The 20,906-nt window shown below is 37.3% G+C and overlaps 1 protein-coding gene and 1 pseudogene across 2 annotated transcripts in view; one reads left to right on the top strand and one right to left on the bottom strand.

The window, feature by feature from the left end:
• Window positions 1-20,906, top strand: part of LOC146473152 (uncharacterized) — a 489,085-nt pseudogene that overhangs the window by 390,910 nt on the left and 77,269 nt on the right.
• The window catches only part of LOC146473178 (fibroblast growth factor receptor 2-like), an 89,354-nt gene continuing 77,736 nt past the window's right edge, over window positions 9,289-20,906 (bottom strand). The window contains exons 8-11 of one of the 2 annotated variants that reach the window (XR_014866474.1): window positions 20,691-20,787; window positions 15,386-15,491; window positions 11,961-14,771; window positions 9,289-11,633 (exon numbers count right to left, since the gene is read on the bottom strand). Coding sequence is in view for 1 of the 2 variants with exons in the window: in XM_085118845.1 (XP_084974971.1) it covers window positions 14,667-14,771; window positions 15,386-15,491; window positions 20,691-20,787 (308 nt within the window). In the remaining variant the exon portion in view is untranslated. Of the gene's footprint in view, window positions 14,772-15,385; window positions 15,492-20,690; window positions 20,788-20,906 lie in introns of both variants that reach the window. The other variant, XM_085118845.1, reaches the window with a different exon arrangement.

The raw sequence follows: 20,906 nt of genomic DNA on the forward strand, positions 1-20,906 counted from the left end.
TAATTACTGGTGGTGAATTTTAAGCTAGTTGCTACTGCTCTGAGGAAAAAATTACTGCATTAAATGCAAAAAAGCGTCCGAAATTAGGCAAACTGTTCATCAAAAAGAAGTCTTCATCAATGTGCCGAGGAGGCTGCACTGATCTCCTCCTACTCCTAATCCTACTCCTCTTTTCTATAAAGTCGCTCCTGATTGCTTCCCATGCTGTTTGGCTGTCTATTGTGATAGGAATCGATTTTGCCTTGTCCAAAACGAAAAACGGCGTCGTGAAACGAACCATTCCGCACTCTCCACGTGCTCATTAAAACAGGATTCTGTTCGCAAATTCCCATACACCATGCAGCTAAATCTTTAGTACGGTCCGATAAGCGGTCTTTGGGACCTAACTCCCAAGAAGGTCGTCCATGGCCCAGATTTCTCACTACCGTAATGAAAAATACTAAGAACTACTAAATGATCTTTGACGACATTGAATTTTTTTTTATATCTCTGATACTAAATTTACAAGACGAGTACTTGCTCGCCTTGCTCACCTCTTTTGAGACTTCTAACAACTTGCGCGGCACTCACAAGTAGTGAGGGGCGCACCATGGTTTCCGGATTTTGAGGGGGAATCTCATTAATTTGAGAGGGAATAAATTAACGACGATGACGTCATCGCCTATTGTCTTGATCACTCATTATAGGATGACGTCATATTTTATTTTAGTCTTACCAACAGGTTATGAACTGGTTTGACAGGTTTATCAATGATGTCATGCTCTATTTTTAACTTATGGCAGTTATGGTTGGTATCACCGGTTTGACAGGTTTTTGAAGTTATTTTTGGATACATGACATCATATAGTACATACATAAATACTTTATTGTATAGCTCCTCTTTGGAGGCCCTTCCGCCATACGTGAAAATAAAAATAATAACAATGAAAACTATTTACATTTAGATGACAAAATAGAGAAAAAAATTCCTTAAAAAATATGTGAATTGAAAAGATTTTTTAAAAAGTCTCTTTCTCAAAACGCTAAGACTTTCCGTGTCTCTGAAATGCTTCGATAAAAGCTAAAGAATCTGCATTCAGAAGTCTTTTTAGAAAAAACAAAAAAAACAAATACGCGCGACACCCACGCGTGTGTCTGGGAAAAATAAAGACATAACTACAAATGGCTCGTTTGTCTCCTTTTGTCCCTTTTGGCGTGGTTTTGGCCTTTTATCCCTGGTTGTGGCCTTTCTGGCCTGTGTTTGGCCTTTTCTGACACTCTATATAACCTGACTTTTCCCGAAAACTCGGAAATAATGACAAATATTTGTCGCGTGTGTTTCTCGCCTAAATTAACTAAGCACCTCTCCCGCCTAATGACTAAAAAGGATTCGTTTCAGGTTGAACTTTGTTGAGGATTAAAGAGTTAATACAGTCTTTTGTTGTCTTTGTTTATTACAGTGCCAGGAATAAGAATAATCCGCACACAGAGATTTCACAATATGTACATCACATTAAAGTTTGATGTTGATGACTGAGACTATTAAGTCTCTGATCTGAAAGCCAAAAGCGCATTGACCCTTGTTAACGTAAGTAAAGGTGGACAGTCATCAACATCAAACATAACCGTTTTAGGCTTTAAATGTTGTATGTGTTTAAAATAGAGGTATATTGAAAACAAAATTGTTTTTTTTTACACGTATGGCGGAAGGGCCTCCAAAGAGGAGCTATACAATAAAGTATTTATGTATGTACTATATGATGTCATGTATCCAAAAATAACTTCAAAAACCTGTCAAACCGGTGATACCAACCATGACTGCCATAAGTTAAAAATAGAACATGACATCATTAATAAACCTGTCAAACCAGTTTATAACCTGTTGGTAAGACTAAAATAAAATATGACGTCATCCTATGAGTGATCAAGATAATAGGCGATGACGTCATCGTCGTTAATTTATTCCCCCCAAGTTAATGACATTCCCCCTCTTAAATCTGGAAACCGTGGTGCGCCCCTCACTACTCTCACACGTGTTTACATGCTATGCTTGACATTTCATGAGCTATGACGTAACACCATGAAAGGGTTTACAATTTCACCAGAAGTAGCCCTGTTTATCGCCTATGCACGAATTTTTGTGTGCCCTTGGATATAAAATATTGTGTAAAGCCTCGGAGGACGCTAAATGGAGGACAAATAACATTGTAAAACATTGTTGGGTTCTTTTTTGATAGTATTCTAACGCATTTTAAATAAGTAAAGAAATTCACCGTTTTGTATTGCTCTCCCGCTTCCCGTTCTCTTAGAACTCCCGCCTCCTGCCCTTTTCTCTCCTGCCTCCCGTACCCCTCTTGCCTCCTATTCTCCCGGGCTCCCGCCGCCCCTGTCCCCCCCACTGATATCTTTTCGAACTCCGATTAAAGTTTATGGATCCGAAAGTTGCAACTCGTCCTGTAGATTTTGAGGAAACATGGAAATTAACTTTGCCATTTGTGTCAAATTTTTGTCACTTTCATCACACTTGAGGATAACATTTGGTTCATTTGCAAGCGTTTGGATCGTTCAAAAAAGGTGCGTTTCGATGGTTCAAAGCGTTTGGCATCGTAAAGTAAAAGTTAAGTAAAACCTTCATTTAACTTCAAATTGCAGATAGCAAACAATTATGCTAATATCTTTGAAGATATAAAGATAAAGGTAAGACTAAACGATCATGTACAAATTCGTTTCGATGGTTCAAAGCGTTTGACATCGTTCTTTTAGATTGTTCGAAGCGTTCGGCATTTTTAGTTTTGATGGTTTCAGGCGTTTCAGAGTGTTGATACATACCATATCGCGCTTATCTTTCGCATGTCACGGCAACATCTTTCGGTAAAGCCTTCGTCTGTTATCAGAAATAAACCTACTGAAGGAATTAAGACTTTTCAGTGAATAGATCTGTGCATAACTACAAAAAATTTAAGGACAAATTAAGTAGATATCAATTATTAGTACTGGATATTCGCAAAACAAAAGCTACATAACACGCAACAAAACTAAAAATAGAAAGTCACTTATCTTGATCAATCAGTTATTCGCACCGACAGTGCCGAACGCCAACAAGAAGCAGCGCCGCTTGGTGAATTATGGCATAATCAAGATATTTCAGCGCTTGTTTTGCGAAAAAGCAAAATTTTGTGAATGAAACATTACATTTTAATAGTACAGGATGCAAAGTTTTGAGTTTTTTGACAGTTTAAAAAAGACGTAATATCGACTGAGTTTAAATGACTACAATAATGTCAATAGTAGATACCTGAAGCGGTCGATCAATTTATTTTTACTACTGGCTACGTAAGCAGACACTGTCTAGCTATAAAAGCCCAAGCAAAACTGTTCAAGGTTTAATTTGCAGTTCTGTTGTGCAGTGTACTCAGTATTTTCGGTCAATTTGTCAAACGTTTTTTCCCTCCCACCCTCCCATTTGGGGATAAGTTGTTTGCATTCCTTGCTTTAATAAACTAGGGTCACTCCCGCGTGGTGCGGTTAAGTCTGCGCAGCGACTTCCCCCAAGCTTGTTCACGTCTTTGCTTTTGTTTATCGCCTGCTAACCAATACTCTTGTCTGATCAAGCATGTGCTGTCTACCATTCAGCTCGTAGTGCTGGGGAGATAAGTGAGGTTATTTTTGTCACGCAAACCGGAAGTTGCATTGACTAACCTACCGCAAGGCAGTGTTCCCCTCAATAACGCCATCTTGAGTCGTTATCTTGTTTGTAAAGTATTTCTCGCATTCCTCTAGTGCATATCGCAGTTGCACTATGTTCCTCGGGAACAGTGACATAAATTGGTGTTTGGATGTTTAAAAACAAACAAACATATGTGGCTATTTCGTTATAGCTGAAAATTATATGTGCACGCTGTTTCATTATCGCTGACATTTATATGTGCGCGCTGTTTCATTATTGCGCTGTTTCAATTATATGCGCACGCCTTGTTTTGCTATAGCTGAAAATTATATGCGCACGTATGTTTCATTACTGCTGAAAATTATATGTGCGCGCTGTTTCTTTATCGCTGAAAATTATATGCGCACGCCATGTTTTGCTATAGCTGAAAATTATATGCGCACGCTGTTTCTTTATAGCTGAAAATTATATGCGCACGCTGTTTTGTTATCGCTGAAAATTATACGTGTGCGCTGTTTCTTTATCGCTAACAAATAATATGCACGCACTGTTTCGTTATCGCTGAAAATTATATGCGCGCGCTGGTTCTTTATCGCTGAAAGTTATGTGCACGCTATGTTTCGTTATCGCTAAAAATTTTATAAGCGCGCTGTTTATTTATCGCTGAAAGTTATGCGCACGCTCTTTCGTTATCGCTGAAAATTATAAATGCGCGCTGTTTCTTTATCGCTGATAATCATATGCGCACGCTACGTTTCATTATCGCTGAAAATTATATGCGTGTTCCGTTTCTTTATCGCTGAAAATTATATGCACACGCCATGTTTTGCTATAGCTAAAAAAATATATGCGCGTTCAGTTTCTTTATCACTAAAAAATTAAATGGGCGCATTGTTTCTTTATAGCTGAATATTATATGCACACGCTGTTCTTCGTTATCGCTAAAAATTATATGTGCGCGCTGTTTCGTTATCACTGAAAATTTAATACGCACGTTGTTTCTTTATAGCTGAAAATTATATGTGCACGCTGCTTCGTTATCGCTGAAAATTATATGCGCACGCTGTTTCTTTATCGCTGAAAGGTATGCGCACGCTATGTTTCGTCATCGCTAAAAATTTTATAAGCGCATTGTTTATTTATCGCTGAAAGTTATGCGCACGCTGTTTCGTTATAGCTAAAAATTATACACGCACGCTGTTTCGTTATCGCTGAAAATTATATGTGGGCGCTGTTTTGTTATTGCTGACAATTATATGTGCGCGCTGTTTCGTTATTGCTGAAAATTATATGCGCGCGCTGTTTCGTTATCGCTGAAAATTATCTGTGGGCGCTGTTTCGTTATCGCTGAAAATTATATGCGCACGCTGTTTCGTTATCGCTGAAAATTATATGCGCACGCTGTTTCGTTATCGCTAAAAATTATATGCGCACGCTGTTTAGTTACTGCTGAAAATTATATGTGTGCGCTGTTTCGTTATTGCTAAAAAATTATATGCGCGTACTGTTTCGTTATCGCTGAAAATTATATGTGGGCCCTGTTCATTATCGCTGAAAATTATATGTGCGAGCTGTTTCGTTACTGCTGAAAATTATATGTGCGCGCTGTTTCGTTATCGCTGAAAATTGTATGTGGGCGCTGTTTTGTTATCGATAAAAATTATATGTGCATGTTGTTTCGTTATTGCTGAAAATTATATGTGCACGCTGTTTCGTTATCGCTGAAAATTATATGTGCGCGCCGTTTCGTTATCGCTGAAAATTATATGTGGACGCATTTCGTTATCGCTGAAAATTATAAGCACGCGCTGTTTCGTTCTCACTGAAAATTATATATGGGTGCTGTTTCTTTATCACTGCAAATTATATGCGCACGCCATGTTTAGCTATAGCTGAAAATTATATGCACATACTCTTTCTTTATCAGTGAAAATTTAATGCGCGCGTTGTTTCTTTATAGCTGAAAATTACATGAGCACACTTTCGTTATTGCTGAAAATTATATTTGCGCGCTGTTTCTTTATCGCTGAAAATTATATGCGCCCGCTGTTTTGTTATCGCTGAAAGTTATGTGCACGCTATGTTTCATTATCGCTGAAAATTATGAGCGCGCTATGTTTCTTTATCGCTGAGAATTATATGCACACGCTGTTTCTTTATCGCTTAAAATTGTATGCTCGCGCTGTTTCATTAATGCTGAAAATTACATGCCTGCGCTATATTTGGTTATCGCTGATAATCATATGCGCACGCTATGTTTCGTTATCGCTGAAAATTATATGTGCTTTCTATGTTTCGTTAACGCTGAAAATTATATGCGCGCTGTTTGGTTATTGCTTAAAATTATATGCGTGCGCTATGTTTGGTTATCGTTGAAATTTGTATGCATGCATGCGCTATGTGTCGTTATCGCTGAAAATTTGTATGCATGCATGCGCTATGTGTCGTTATCGCTGAAAATTATATGCGTGTGCCATGTTTTGTTATCGCTGAAAATTATATGAACACCCTACGTTTTATAATCGGTTAAAATTATATTTGAGTGCTATGTTTTCTTATCGCTGAAAATGTTTTTTGCGTTTCATGTGTCGTTATCCTTAAAAATTATATGCGCGCACTATGTTTCGTTATCGCTGAAAATTATATGCGCACGCTATGTTTAGTTATTGCAGAAAAGTATATGCGCGCGCTAGGTTTCATTATCTCTGTAAGTTATATGCGTATGCTATGTTTCGTTAGCTCTTTAAATTATATGGGTGTGCTATGTTTCGGTAATGCTGAAAATTATATGTGCACGCTACGTTTGGTTATTGCTGAAAATTATATTCGCACGCTATCCTTTGTTATTGCTGAAAACTATATGCGTGTGCTATGTTTGGTTATCGCTTAAAAGCATATGCGTGCGCTATGGATTTGTTACCGCTGAAAATTATATGCGCCCGCTATGTTTCGTAATTGGTGAAAATTTTTTTCACCTGCTATGTCGTCATCCTTAAAAATTATATACAAGCGCTATGTTTTGTTATCGCTGAAAATTTTATGCGCACACTATGTTTTGTTATCGCTGAAAATTATATTGCAGTCCTGTTTTATTATCGCTGAAAATTTTTTGTGCATGCTGTGTCGTTATTGTTAAGCGTTATATCCACGCACTATGTTTCGTTATCGCTGAAAATTATGAGGCTAGGTTATATTATTCAAATTATATGGGAACGCCAACTTTTGTTATCGCTGCAAATTATATGTTTATATGTTTCGTTCTCGCGAAAATTATATGCTCGCACTGTGTTTCGTTATCTCTCAAAATTATATGCGTACACTATGTTTCGTTATCGCTGAAAATTATATTCGCGCGCTGTTTCGTTATTGCTAAAAATTATATGCGCGTGCTGTTTGGTTATCACTGAAAATTATATGCCTGCTCTATGTTTCGTTATCGCTGAAAAATTTTTTGTGCATGCTTCGTGTCGTTATTGTTAAAAGTTATATCCGCGTGCTATGTTTCGTTATCGCTGAAAATTATATGCGAGACAAGGTTTGGTTATTGTTGAAAATTATATGCGAACGCCAACTTTAGTTATCGCTGCAAATTATATGCGAATGCCACATTTCGTTATCGCGAAAATTATATGCCCGCAGTTTCGTTTTCTCTCAAAATTATATGCGTACGCTATGTTTTGTTATCGCTGGAAATTATATTCGCGCGCTGTTTCGTTATTGCTGAAAATTATATGCGTGTGCTATGTTTGGTTATCACCCAAAAGCATATGCGTGCGCTATGGATTTGTTATCGCTGACAATTATATGTGCACTCTATGTTTCGTAATCGGTGAAAAAAAATTTCGCATGCTGTGTCATTATCCTTAAAAATTATATGAGCGCACTATTTTTCGTTATTGCTGAAAATTATATGTGCACGCTGTTTCATTATTGGAGAAAAGTATACGGCGTGCTATGTTTTGTCATCGCTGGAAATTATATGCGCGCGCTGTTTTGTTATCGCTGAAAATTATATTGGTGTCCTGTTTTGTTATCGCTGAAAATTTTTTGTGCATGCTGTGTCGTTATCGTTAAAAGTTATATACGCGCGCTATCTTTTGATATCACTGAAAATTATATCTCACGCTGTTTCGTTATAATTATTTGCAGAAAATTATATGCGCACACTGTTTCGTTATTGCAGAAAAGTATATATGCGTGCTGTTTTGTTATCTCTGAAAATTATATGCGCACCATGTTTCGTAATCGGTAAAAATTTTATTCGCGTGCTATGTTTTGTTATCGCTGAAAATTGTATGCGCACGCTGTTTCATTAACGCTGAAAATTATATGCGTGTGCTATGTTACATTAACACTGAAAATTATATATGTGCGCTATGTTTGGTTATAGCTGATAATTATATGCGTGCGCTGTTTGGTTATCGCTGAAAATTGTATGCATGCGCTATGTGTCGTTATCGCTGAAAACTGTATGCGAGCGCTGTTTTATCGCAAATATTTATAAGTGCACCCTATCTTTCGTAATCGTTGAAAATTATATTCTTGTGCTCTTGTTATCGCTGAAAATTTTTTTCGCGTGCTGTCGTTATCCATAAAAATTATATGCGCACGCTGTTTCATCATCGCTGAAAATTATATGCGCACAGTTTCGTTTTTGCAAAAAACTACATGCGCGCGTTATGTTTCGTTATTTTTTTAAATTATATGCGTACGCTGTTTCTTTAATACTGAAAATTATATACGCGTGCCGTCTTTCGTTATTGCTGAAAATTATATGCGTGTGCTATGTTTCGTTATTGTAAATCATATGGGTACGCTACGTTTTGGTAATGCTAAAATTTATATGCGCACGCTGTTTGGTTATCGCTGAAAATTAAATGCACATGCTATGTTTCGTTATGGCAGAAAAGTATATGCATGCCCTGTTTTGTTATCGCTGAAAATTATATGCGCACCCTGTTTCGTAATCTGTGAAAATTATATTCGTGTGCTGTTTTTTTATCGCTGGAAATTTTTTTCGCGTACTATCTGTCGTTATCCTTAAAAATGTTGTGTGTGCGCTGTTTCGTTAACGCTGAAAATTATATGCGCATGCTGTTTTGTTATTGCACAAAGGTATATATGCGCGCTGTTTTGCTATCCCTGAAAATTATATGCGCACTGTTTCGTAATCGGTGAAAATTATAAGCGCGTTATATGTTTTACTATCGCTCTAAATTATACGCGCGTTGTTTTACTATAACTGAAAATTACATACGTTCGCTGTTTCGTTATTGCTGAAAATTATATGCGCATGCTGTTTCGTTATTGGAGAAAGGTATATGCGCGTGCTGTTTTGTTATCGCTGAAAATTATATTGGCGACCTGTTTTGTTATCGCTGAAACATTTTTGTGCATGCCATGTGTCGTTGACTGTATTTTGAAAATGTTAGTAGTGCAAGTTAGGTTTAAGTTATTGTAAGTTATGTTACGGTATTGTAAGTAATGCGTGGCATTGTTTAATTAGTAAGACATGTTACTATTGTAAGTTATGTTTTGTTTGGAATAAATGTGATTAAATTAAAGAAAAATCATGGTTTAAGAGCCAACATGCCCAGCTTTCCCAAGAACGTTATAAAAAGTTAAATAATAAAATTACGCAATGATCTCAGGAACATTTTATTAATATACACAGTATAAACACAGCAAAGACAGAGGAAATCTTTACTCAAATATACGTGGTTTTCATAACAATTGTCTTATTTATAAGTTTATTAAATGAAATGGATCTTTCTTGTCTCGCTAATACAAGAAATATCAGCAGCCTGATAAGTCTGGTTCACACTAGAGACATAACAACATAAGGTTGAAGTCACGCAAATGCAGAATAAACTTTTCTTGATGTCGTTATGTACATGCCATTATATTGACCGTGTGAACCAGGCTTAAGGGCCTGTTTACATGGAGGGTTGGACGTTTTCCATTTAGCCAAATGTTTTGGTTTAACCGGTTGAAATGTAAATGGTATGCGTGAATCAAACAAACGGACATTTTCCGGAACAAACTGACGACCGTATCATCTACACAAAATTTCCATTTTGTTGGTTTCTTGCGCCATCACATACGTTTTTTGATGTACCAATGAGATTACAAGTTTGGAAGTTACCTGGATTTCCAACCAATCAGTTTGGCTAAATGGACAGCGCCCCGAGACTTGGCGACCAACTGACGTTCCATACATTTGTATACAAGACACATCGAACCGTTTACATCCTAGGCCGCTTGACTGGACCATTTACATGCAAAGTGATAGCCCGCCTGGGGGGAAAAACTTCCATAAAACTTCTTAGGGGCCAGGGTCAGCCAGCTACCCGGGCTATGTTTTGACGCATTTTATCGTAAACGTGAACTAAACGTCAAATTTGTACAATTTCAAAAGAAACAGGTCCCATTTTATACTAGTTTGTTATATCTGATCATTAGAATGCTAAGGTTTCGGACAAACACTTTTCCGAGGTTTAGCCTGGCAAAAGATGTTGACAACAGGTGTTAAAAAATGTTACTTTGGTTCGCGCTTAAAAGCTGTGAGCAACTGTAGACAACGTTGCCGGGCAGATTTCTAAGAAAGTTAGACATGAAAACAAATCGTTTTGATGTCAGATGGCCCTGATTATCGATGAATAGTACTGCTATACAGCTCGTTTTCCCACACTGTAGTACGATTCGATGACTGACATAGCCGGGGCTATGTTTTAGCACGGCTACTGTCACCTTGGTGCCTGGGTCACCTGTGTTGCAAGAACTATTTCTCTGTAGTGTTAGTATTAAAAAGGAACTAAACAGCCGAAACTGAAAAGTATTTTCATTTTGGTATTAATTAGGAAATTCGTAATCCTTACAAGTGAATTATTTATCGATACGAACGTTTAGATTGAGCGCAACTCGTTGGCTAAAGCGAAAGTTCCGATCGTTATTGCGCTATGAACAAAAGCTGTTTAAATACAGGTTCTTAGATTTTCCCATTCTAATCGACTTTTGGTAAACATGGTTTTCATCCAGGAAGTTAATATTTGCACAATTCCATTGCAATATCCTGCAACCAACTCGTAGCGTTACCAGCTGTCCTATTTCCAGTTCCAACATCCTTTCCAACATCCCTTTTTGTGAGAAACTGAAGATCAAATAAGTTCAAGACTTCCAGTTTTGTTGAAGATTTATTTCTGCCTCACTTCCGCGAACAACCCTATATCTTGGCATTCTGTAAGAAGTGCCAAGCAGCTATTTTAATGCTCTCCAAAGCATTTCACCGCCATTTCTCTGTTCAACAACGCCCAAGTTGCATCATTTAAAATTTGCACAAAGCCCGCGCATTTCAAAGACTAAAAACCGTTTGGATAGCCCAAAAACCTCTTGTTATGCCTGCCTCCAATTTTCAATTGTTGGAGCTAACCAAAGTAAGTGGCTGAGCAAATGAGGAGCTGTGGACGTGAGGGCCTTTGTCGAATTTTAATGTGCAGTTCCAGAAAATATCCATACCCTCCACGGATGGTTTTTTTTATTTTAACCCTTCACCCCCTCGGAATTTCCGTTCCAGAGGGTTTTTGATGACCCCCCCCCCCCACCCCTCTGGAATTTCCGGGTTTTTAAAACCCTTCTCCCTGAACCCCTCAGAAGCTCAAAATCCATTTAGACTAAGAAAATTGACGAAGCACACTATTACAATCAATTTTTTTTATTATTGAAGCAACGTCGACTACACTAGTTCAGTATTTACAACACTTCGCTATTTTATTTGCTTATCCTTTTGCTAAAATTATATTCGGAAAATTGGAAAAAACTCTAAAATGGTCGATTTTTTACGTCAATAAAACAACACTTAATTCTTTGTTGTTGCGTAGTTTACATTTATAACTTTCTCGAGCACTTAAGAAGTTATCTCTATCACGTTACAACTTTTCTTTTTCACCTAAAAACGACCGGCCTTTCCAAATTCCATTTTCGTTATGACCTCCGCAGAGAAACGCTTGCTATTTTTTAAATACCGTAAAGAAACCACTATGAACTGATATAAGTTGCACATTGAATATACGATGCTGGATTTTAATTTATCACGTAGAATTTTGGAGAACTTTGAAAACCCAGTCGAAAACTGGCTGCATGCACAAGAATTGAAAACCGCCCTTGTGAACAGTTTCAAAAGGTTCTCCTTTCAAAACTTCAAAATTAATTGTCTGTGGATTCATGTCTCCGCACTGAGATCGTGAATGAAATGAATACGAGAACGAAAAGAAGTTTCTGTTTTTAACGTTTTATGTCAGGTTTTTATAAAATAAACGTCGCTGTCTCACGTCCAACGGAATTCAATCTTGAGCAATATTTGCATACATCGGGAAAGTTTCGCATTTGATGCCACAGGATCAAATTTCAACTCCAATGTTCATCTCTGCAGTATCTTTTCCCTTTCTTCCTGAAATCTTTTTTGTGAAAGATTGCATTGGAGAAATTACACGTTTTGTGGCCTCGGTAAAATAATTTTCCGTGGGAAATAAATTTATCGAACCCAACAGCGCTGACAGCACGCCGTTGTACATTTTGTTGTGTCAGAAATGTCAGAAATAGATTTCAACTGCAAACTAGCCTGTGGAACTACGAGAAGGCCATGCTCATCAAAATAGCTGCTTTCTTCAGAAACCTTTTGATCTCCTCATTTGATACTACAATATGAGTAAAGAGGGCTTTTATTTAATTCAAACTCGAACTTCGAACGATTGTGAAGTCACAGCTATGCATGGCATGATATGAGGCTGATTGATCGCGACTTGATCGAACTTCATAGAAAAATACCTGTCATGTGTTACTTTCGCTTATTAAAAGGATTTTAAAACCAGACAACACTTCTACCAAAATGTATTTTTCCAGAATGATTCATCGTTTGCGCTGCTTTTGTGCTGGAATCTAATTATTTTTCCGTAGTGGCGACTAAAAATTCTTGTCAGCCAACTTTGTGCGTCGCTTATTATTTTTTTGTGAATTTCCTTACCCTGTGGAGAAATTCTTGATAGGAACATCCCCCAACCCCTCGAAAATTTTCGTCCATTAACCCCCAATCCCCCTCTGAATTTCCATTGACCATCCGTAGGGGGTATGGATATTTTCTGGAACTACACAATACACACACCTGCAACTTTTGTCCCTGCAATTATCCTCAACCAAAGCTGCGACTTTAAAAATGGATATATCAACCAACTGTGATTTAAGCGCGATATCCATGTATGTTGTCTGAGAATCCTGCAAAGCTGCATCAAGTTTCAAATATGTTGGAAACCATAATTTGTAGGAAGGTTACGGCATTTTTTAATTTATAAGACATGTTTCGATGGTACAAACATGATCGTCAGTTACAGAATATTTGAAAAACCGTTAAGACTATATAGCAACTACTAGTCGGAACGTGCACACTGGCAGTTCCGCAGGAAGTTTAAGTCCAATTCAGCTTTCCGTGCCTTGATCGAGACCTTCTCGAGTTTGCGAAGATCAGCTGAATGTTGAGATTTCCTTCATATCTGGTTGCTATGTCGTGGACAATGGAACCAAAAGGTCGAGACAGCAGAAAGCAAATCGTAATTTTTAAGAAGGTTACGACATTTTTTAATTTATAAGACATGTTTCGATATTGCAAACATCATATAGTCCTAACGGTTTTTCAAATATTCTGTAACTGACGATTTGTTTTCTGCTGTCTCGACATGTTGGAAACCCTTGTGATATTGCAGGGATATATCACGCTGAATTTGCTGCAAGCTTACAACGAAAGTTACATTAAAAGTGCAACAAAATATGCACAAAAATCACGTTTTAACGAGCCTTATTACCAAATTAAGCGCAACAAAGTGGGGCTTGGTTTCTGGAATGAACTGTCGTAGCTAGGCCATACGCCAAAACTATGGTCTACTACAGTTCATTCAAGAAACGTCACCCAATTGTGTCCCCTGAACTAATAAGAAAAAAATGGACATAGCCCTCTATACAAGCAGCGCTGATCCAGCTGCAGCCCTCTCTTAAATCGGTATAAATCCAGCTTAAGAGTTAGCTTGTAACACACAATTATGAAAATAATGGTTTCACCTAACTATTTTAAGCGCCAATTATCAGAAGAGCAGAAGAATTCTGCTCTCTCTCTGGCTCAGTATTTTTTCAAGTTATTGCTCTGGAAAGAACTTGAATTGTTTTTAAGATATATTTTACAACAATAAGTAGAAATTTAAGTTCATATTTGTATTGTCTGTACAAATGCTTATAAATATATCAATTCGAAATAGTTCATTGTGTTGTGATGTATAACTTACTATAACTTACTGCTGCTTAAATAATTTTAGTGTTAACAACACCACCTGTTTTGCCTTTCACACTTCTCCATTTCATTATGAGCTTTGACGACAGGTGTTTACTATGTACAGAGAGCAACACAATTGACATAACAAATCAAGTATAGTAAAACGTACTGAAACACGTCTGAATCATGGGGTCAAGCTTGGGTGGAAGTTACAGGTATATGTCTCGGCACCCCTGTATTCCCATATCCACCCTTCCTACTAAATAAATAAACATTATCATTGAGTACATTCAGTTTTTAGCTCATTCTCGTTGACAATGCTTAAGAATGACTTGGCAATATCTTTGATATTAAATACGCTTGTTAATGCTACAATAATATCATAGTTTGTAAAAGCTTGCAGTGCTTCCGTTATTTTGAGTACAATTGTTAGAACTTCGTACACACTGTTAGTCACCATATCTGATTAACAAACATGTAGGAAGGGATGAACGAGTGTGTATTTCTCATCCAGCTGTTTACAGCAAGCAAGGAGGACACTGAGCAGATTCAGAAGTGAATAATACGAACTAATTAGCCTTGAGCCATTGATAGAAATACTTCGTCTGCCTCAACAATCTGATCAGTGCTCATTTAACAATAATTTGCATAGTTCTGTTCATTCTCATTCCAGATTTGAAACACGAAACGTACAACCCAAGTACTCACTCAGGCAGTTATATTAATTCTGGTTGCTTCTGGTCTGCTCCTATCAGCTTCCATATTAACTTCTGCCAAGCAATCAACTGACCGTGCCATTATTGCAACATACTCCTGAAGGAAACAAGTTATGATTTTGGTGAAAGAACTAAATACACATAAAGGTATCTTTTTGTTATATTTTAACTAAATTTGAATGCTACATGTCGCTTGCAGCGCAGTAATTAGCAATCTAAACAGAGTCCTTTTATCCCATTTTTATACCTGCATAATCACATTCAAATTGGACTCAACCCAGTTGTTACGCGTCTCCGTGGTCCACTCTATCTTGAATAATTTCACAGACCATTAGAATTGTTCACTGTATTAGTTCATTGTTCAGTGAAATGAGCTCATACTTTTTCTGTGACAATCCCAATCCTGAGAAAGTGGTAAAAACTGAGCCATAGTAGCTTGACAATACTGAAAGGTCTTGGCACAAATACTATACTGTCTGAATTAAATTGTAATCTCTAAATACATTTGGGTGAGATTTAGAAACTTAACTTCAGGTAACAAGTACTAACTTATAATGCAGGTGTTGCCCAAAGGCAGCCAATTAATTAAGATACCATCAAATGTTTGAGAAATAAGACAAAACAAAGACAAAATATGTGAATGAGCTTTGTGGATCCTTGCTTGCGTGTGATTTTAGGGTTGAAATAAGGAATGATTAGTAAATTGTTTACCAGAGCTGTTTCTGACGAGAGCATCTCATCTAGCTTTTCATAAAGCTGAGAAAATAATGGACGATCTCTGGCATTGTCACTCCAACACTGCAGCATCATTTCATAACTGAAACGAAAACATGGAACATAGTTAAAAAATTTGTGATGGGAACCATTACCATTATAATTAAATACATACGTATATTTATAATTATCATTTTGTCCATTTTGTCAGCTATTTGTTCATCATCAATCGGCTCTACCCAATAAATCAAAGATCCGCTTCATTTGCAATGAGCGGAAACGTATCGAAGAGAGATGCTCCACACAGATAACATCAACAAAGCACCAAAATGTATTCGATGACATTCACTGTCTGAATGGATATCCAGGAAACAGTATGGACCAAACAAAGCGACCCCAAAGCCATCAAAGAGACTCTCCTACCCACACAGAATGGTCATACCTCAAGATTCCGTAAAAGAGAGCATCCCAGTACGTGTTTCCCACAGATCATACACCCTCAGACGAGCTCTCTCCCACAACACCACGGAGCGTACATGCACCAGGGACAACTGCCCCATTTCCGACACCAAATTGTGCTTACGAAGAAACACCATCCACCAAATCACATGTAACAACTGCAATCAACAATACATCGGTAGCACTACACATAGTTAATTGAGGGACTGGTTAGGAATCCTTGCCATGAAAACAATGGTGCTGCAATTTATGTTGGAAGGCCCGCGACCCTGCACAATCCTTTGTTTTAACGTTCACACCACAGTTGAATATCTTAACAAAAAGCGTTTCGATTGGTCAGTTGCTCCAACACATTCCAAATTCTATTGTTGTTTCTGCAGGGTCAAGGCCAAAAAGGCAGACAAAAACATATAACAAAGGAGTTTCTCAGGTTTCATAACCATTGACTTTAATTAACTATGCACTACACGTTTTATCCCCGATTGCGTAAGGGAACATCTCAATAACGAAAATTCCTCGGGAAGAAACACATCTCTACATGCCAAAATAAAGACTTTAAAGACATTGAAATCAAGATCATTGTGCAAGAAAACGATCCCGCAAATCTATGCCTATTCGAAGCATTTTACATAAAAAAGTTAAAAACCTACCATCAACTCCCGAGAGGAATGCAGCGAATTTGCGGACCTTTTGTTTAATGACTATCTTATACATCTGTGACACTCACTCATTAGATCGTTTTATCCTTATTTTTTATATATTTGTATTTTATACTTCTCATACATTTCATATATTTTACACTTTTCACACATTTTACGTCACACTTATTTGCATATAAGCTGTACGCGGAATATATTCTGCTATCCCTGATGACACCGTTGGTTGGCAAAAGCTTGGATTTTTATTAACGTTTTATCCGAACAGTAGCTTAATTGAACATTTAATATTACTATATAATTCTAAAATGCTGCTGAAGGACAACATACAAAGACAATAAATAGTATAAGAATAAAGTGTTATTTCTCAGTTCTTCTGGAAATCCAGCAGACCACGGTGTATTTAGAATTAAAAGATAAAAGATTTCATACGACCATAGTGTACAATGATGTGATCCCGAAACTATTTTATGTACGGAAAAGTTACTGAAAATGGTAGCTCCAGTTAGAATGTGACGATGGACTTTTCCTGCTCGAACGCACAGGAGAGACAAATTGAACTTCAACGGCGACTTGACAACATCAAGGGGAATTAGCTTGAGAGCACTCGCTTGCTCGCAAGACAGAGCTCGTCACAACTCTTAGGTACAAGGATCTAGCTAACTGGAACTTGACGAACAGCAGAGAATAGACAACCTTCTTCACTCCAGCATAGGTTTATTCAGCACTGCGTTTCTAACCCACATAACCAAGCGCGCAAACAGGACGTTATCTTGAATGTAACCACGATGTACCGATTTACAATTGCAAGCCTTGTGCTTATACAGCTATTTCAACTAACGTTGTCGGATGAAAGCATGAAGCTAAAAGACAAGACCGAAAGTTTACGTGGGATTTTTTATGAATAAATTCATCAAAATCAGTTATGCCTGGAGAAAACAATACGTTGTAATTAGCAATACAATGACCTGCACGTGCAGGGATGATTTTGATGAAATTGTTCATAAAAAATAATCCCACAAAACATTGCGGTCTTGTCTTTTAGCTTTATTTTGATCCGACAACGTTAATTGAAATAGCTGTATACTTACTAATTACAAAAGGTCAAAGTACTTTCTTTTGTTCACAAGATTTGATGATGCAACATCACGTAATATCACGCGCACCAAAATAGAAAATGTTACCCAAGAATATATTATTTTCACGTGCACTTTTAAAATTGTTAAGGGTTCCTTATTAGGAGGGTACTTTTTCGGACTATATCCGTAACAAAGGATACTGAACATTGATTGCGGAAACTGAGGGTACATCAAAAGAATTGCTGAGTCATAAGATTACAGGACAAAGGTTAGGGACTTGCATGCTCGAGCAAAGTACATGAGCCACATTCAATGTACCCTTACACGTGTACAGGCCAGATGTTGAACTAGAATAAATTAAAATAAGGTCTCTTTGTTTGAAATCCCTATGCTGGTTTGAAATGAAAACGAATGATTATAAGCGAAAATTACATACGATCAACAGCTAAATATGAAGTAGCAAAAGCGAAAACAAGTAAAAATATTGAGCGATGACACACAAATCACTACGGTTGTTCACTGCTTGTGGCCAGATACAAGTTGATTAAATATTCTATTCAAAATCTCAAAGCTATTGTAACTACCTTATAATGTATTCTATTCCAAATGCAAAGCTATTGAAATGCGCTTGCTAAACGTATTAAAGTGAAACGTGAAATCTCTCGTAACATTCTTCCTCCCTTAATCGAGGCGTCCTCGCCGAGCAAAATAAGTAACACTTAAGTTGTTGTCTGGAAACGAACGAATGACTGGCAATTCCCTGATGTAGTTATAGCTAATTATCAATACACTCAACTGATTACATGTGCAATAATAGACTGCAAATAAGACGGTTAAGTATATTTTCTAATATAAGAACAAGTGGATAAAATATCGGACAACTAGTGGGTAAATGCGAGTAAATATGGATTGCTTAATACTAAACATGGCTAAATATGGTTTGTTCTTACGTCTGCCAAAAGATCCAATAGTACAATTCGTTATTCTGTAACGAGAGCCTCAAAAATATAGCAACTATAACAAGCTATTGATTTTCTCTCCTAACAAGAAGATAAAGCAAGATGCTACCAAGAAAAAGTTAACAAACGCACAGATTTCCACCGATTGAGAGACTCCTTCCTATCGCTCCTCTTTGCAGTTAAACTATGTACGTTTCTCATTAATTTCCCATCTATATTTACCAGTTGTTTAACCAAGTTGCCATTCCTTTTAGTTTGGTGTTACTTCAGCTCATTTTACTTATTTAGCCCTCGAAAATGTTCTCATACGAGGAGGGAAAGTCCTCAGGAAAGTCCTTTTTGACAGTAAGATATGATATCCATTCAACCAAAATTTCCCATTGGAATTTGCAAAATATATTTGTCAAATGAAATTCTAAATCTGGGTGAGTCCAGGGGAAGAAAACATGCCACACTGGCCACATCAATAAACACGTGATCCAGCTACAATCTTTCACTGAACATTCACATCCAAGGGCCAATACTAGGGCTGATTGCCTAGCTGAAATGCAACGTCAAATGGACAAAACATGCCTGTTATTTTCACTGAAATTAGTAGAGACAGGCTTATAGAGTGTGTGCACGGCGGCCATGTTGGAGGACTAACACAACAGAAGATATTTGCATAAAAATAGAATATATTTCCCAAAGGAAAATCATTGTATTATTTTGGTCCTCCAACATGGCCGTCGTGCACACACTCTGTAGTAAGAAGTTGACCATGTATCTGGAATTTCAAGAAATATTGGTTGAATGGATCCGGATCCGGCCCTGAATGTTCTCAAAATTACCCTTCTCTGCGCCACAGATGGAAAAAGATCCGGGGATCAAGGATCAGAAATCAGCAATTGGAGGTCATAATTAAGTTATAATAGTTCAGTTTATATAAACATGCTAGACTGTATATTCCCTAGCTGTACGTTACGCTAAAGCACCATCTAGCAGCACAGTGACCTCTGTGAACTGTGGAACAAGAACTGCTTAAAACTGAAAGAACTATTACCTTCAGCACTAATTCTCCTATTTCTCCTTTTCGCCAGAACAAGAATCAACTAAACATAAAATCAGTTCATCTGGCGATGATTTGAAAGAGGAGCGGCGTCTCCATAAGTAAAAACACTACAGTTGCCACCAGTTTTCATCATCACAAAGCCATCCAATGGACTATGCAGGCTGACTTTCTTGGTCGCAAAAAAAAATCTGCTGATATTGCGAGTTGAATACACCCGTACAAATTTTAGATGATATAAATCTTGTGAGTTGAGGTTCCATTCGTTCTGCAAATTGTATAACATACCATTTCGGCTTCATTTCTTTCATACACTCCTTTCAACTTTTTAAGACAGAAGCTGAACACTTCCAAGAATTTGCGCAATCTCACAAAAGGATAAATTTTAACAAAAAAGCCAAAGTGGAAAGGAATTTAATGCAAGGACTAATTTTTAATTTCGTCAATGCTAAACATTGCTGCAAAAGCTCATTTTGTTAACTCCCTTGCAAACAAAGCTCAAAAGTACAAGTCTATGATGAACTACTGCACATATTTTCGGCTTAATCTGGCTTTCACGGAGTGAAACCCGAATGTGGTTGCCTAGCAAGTGAACGAAATCTGCCGTAAAGTGATTCTTGCAACAATCGAGTGTCAAGAATCTAGTTAGCTTTAGAGTGAATAGAGTCGCGATCCAACACGCAATGATCAGTTCTTGCAAGAATCAAATCGAGAATGCCAACTTCCTTTTAAATGGTGCTGTATATACTTTGTCACTGAAACGAGCATTAAACTTTAGATGTGGCTAGAATACAAATTTGTACAAGATTTCGTAACAACTAAAGTAAAGGATGAACAATAAATTTGTCAGCTATTAAGAAAACTTAAACATCGTGAAATTTGAATGATTTAGGATAAGAAATGGCTTAGAATTCACTTGCCAGGATGAAACAGGTCATCATCATCTACACGATACCTGCAGATCCCCAAAATAAACATTAACAATGCACTACAGTACAAATCAAAAAATGGACTTGTCAGTAGTGATCTAATGTACACAGGAGACAAAAAGTTTGGGATTCTAAATTGTTTTCAACATGATGCCACAGTTGCATAACTCACATCTCTGCAGGACAGTTTATAGGACATTCCATGCGGTAGCCACTTCTGAGCAAAGTAAATAACCGCTCTACAGGAATTCCAGGATAAGGTGTACCACCTGTTTTCACAAAAAAAAAATAATGGAAAATATTATCAAAAAGAACCATTCTAGAAGCCAGTGATAAAAACAAATTGGACATTCATAAACTTTCCACTTTTATTCAATTAATAAATATT

This window comes from Pavona decussata, unplaced genomic scaffold (genome assembly GCF_977016875.1).
Source record: "Pavona decussata unplaced genomic scaffold, jaPavDecu1.1 SCAFFOLD_95, whole genome shotgun sequence".
NCBI lineage: Eukaryota > Metazoa > Cnidaria > Anthozoa > Scleractinia > Agariciidae > Pavona > Pavona decussata.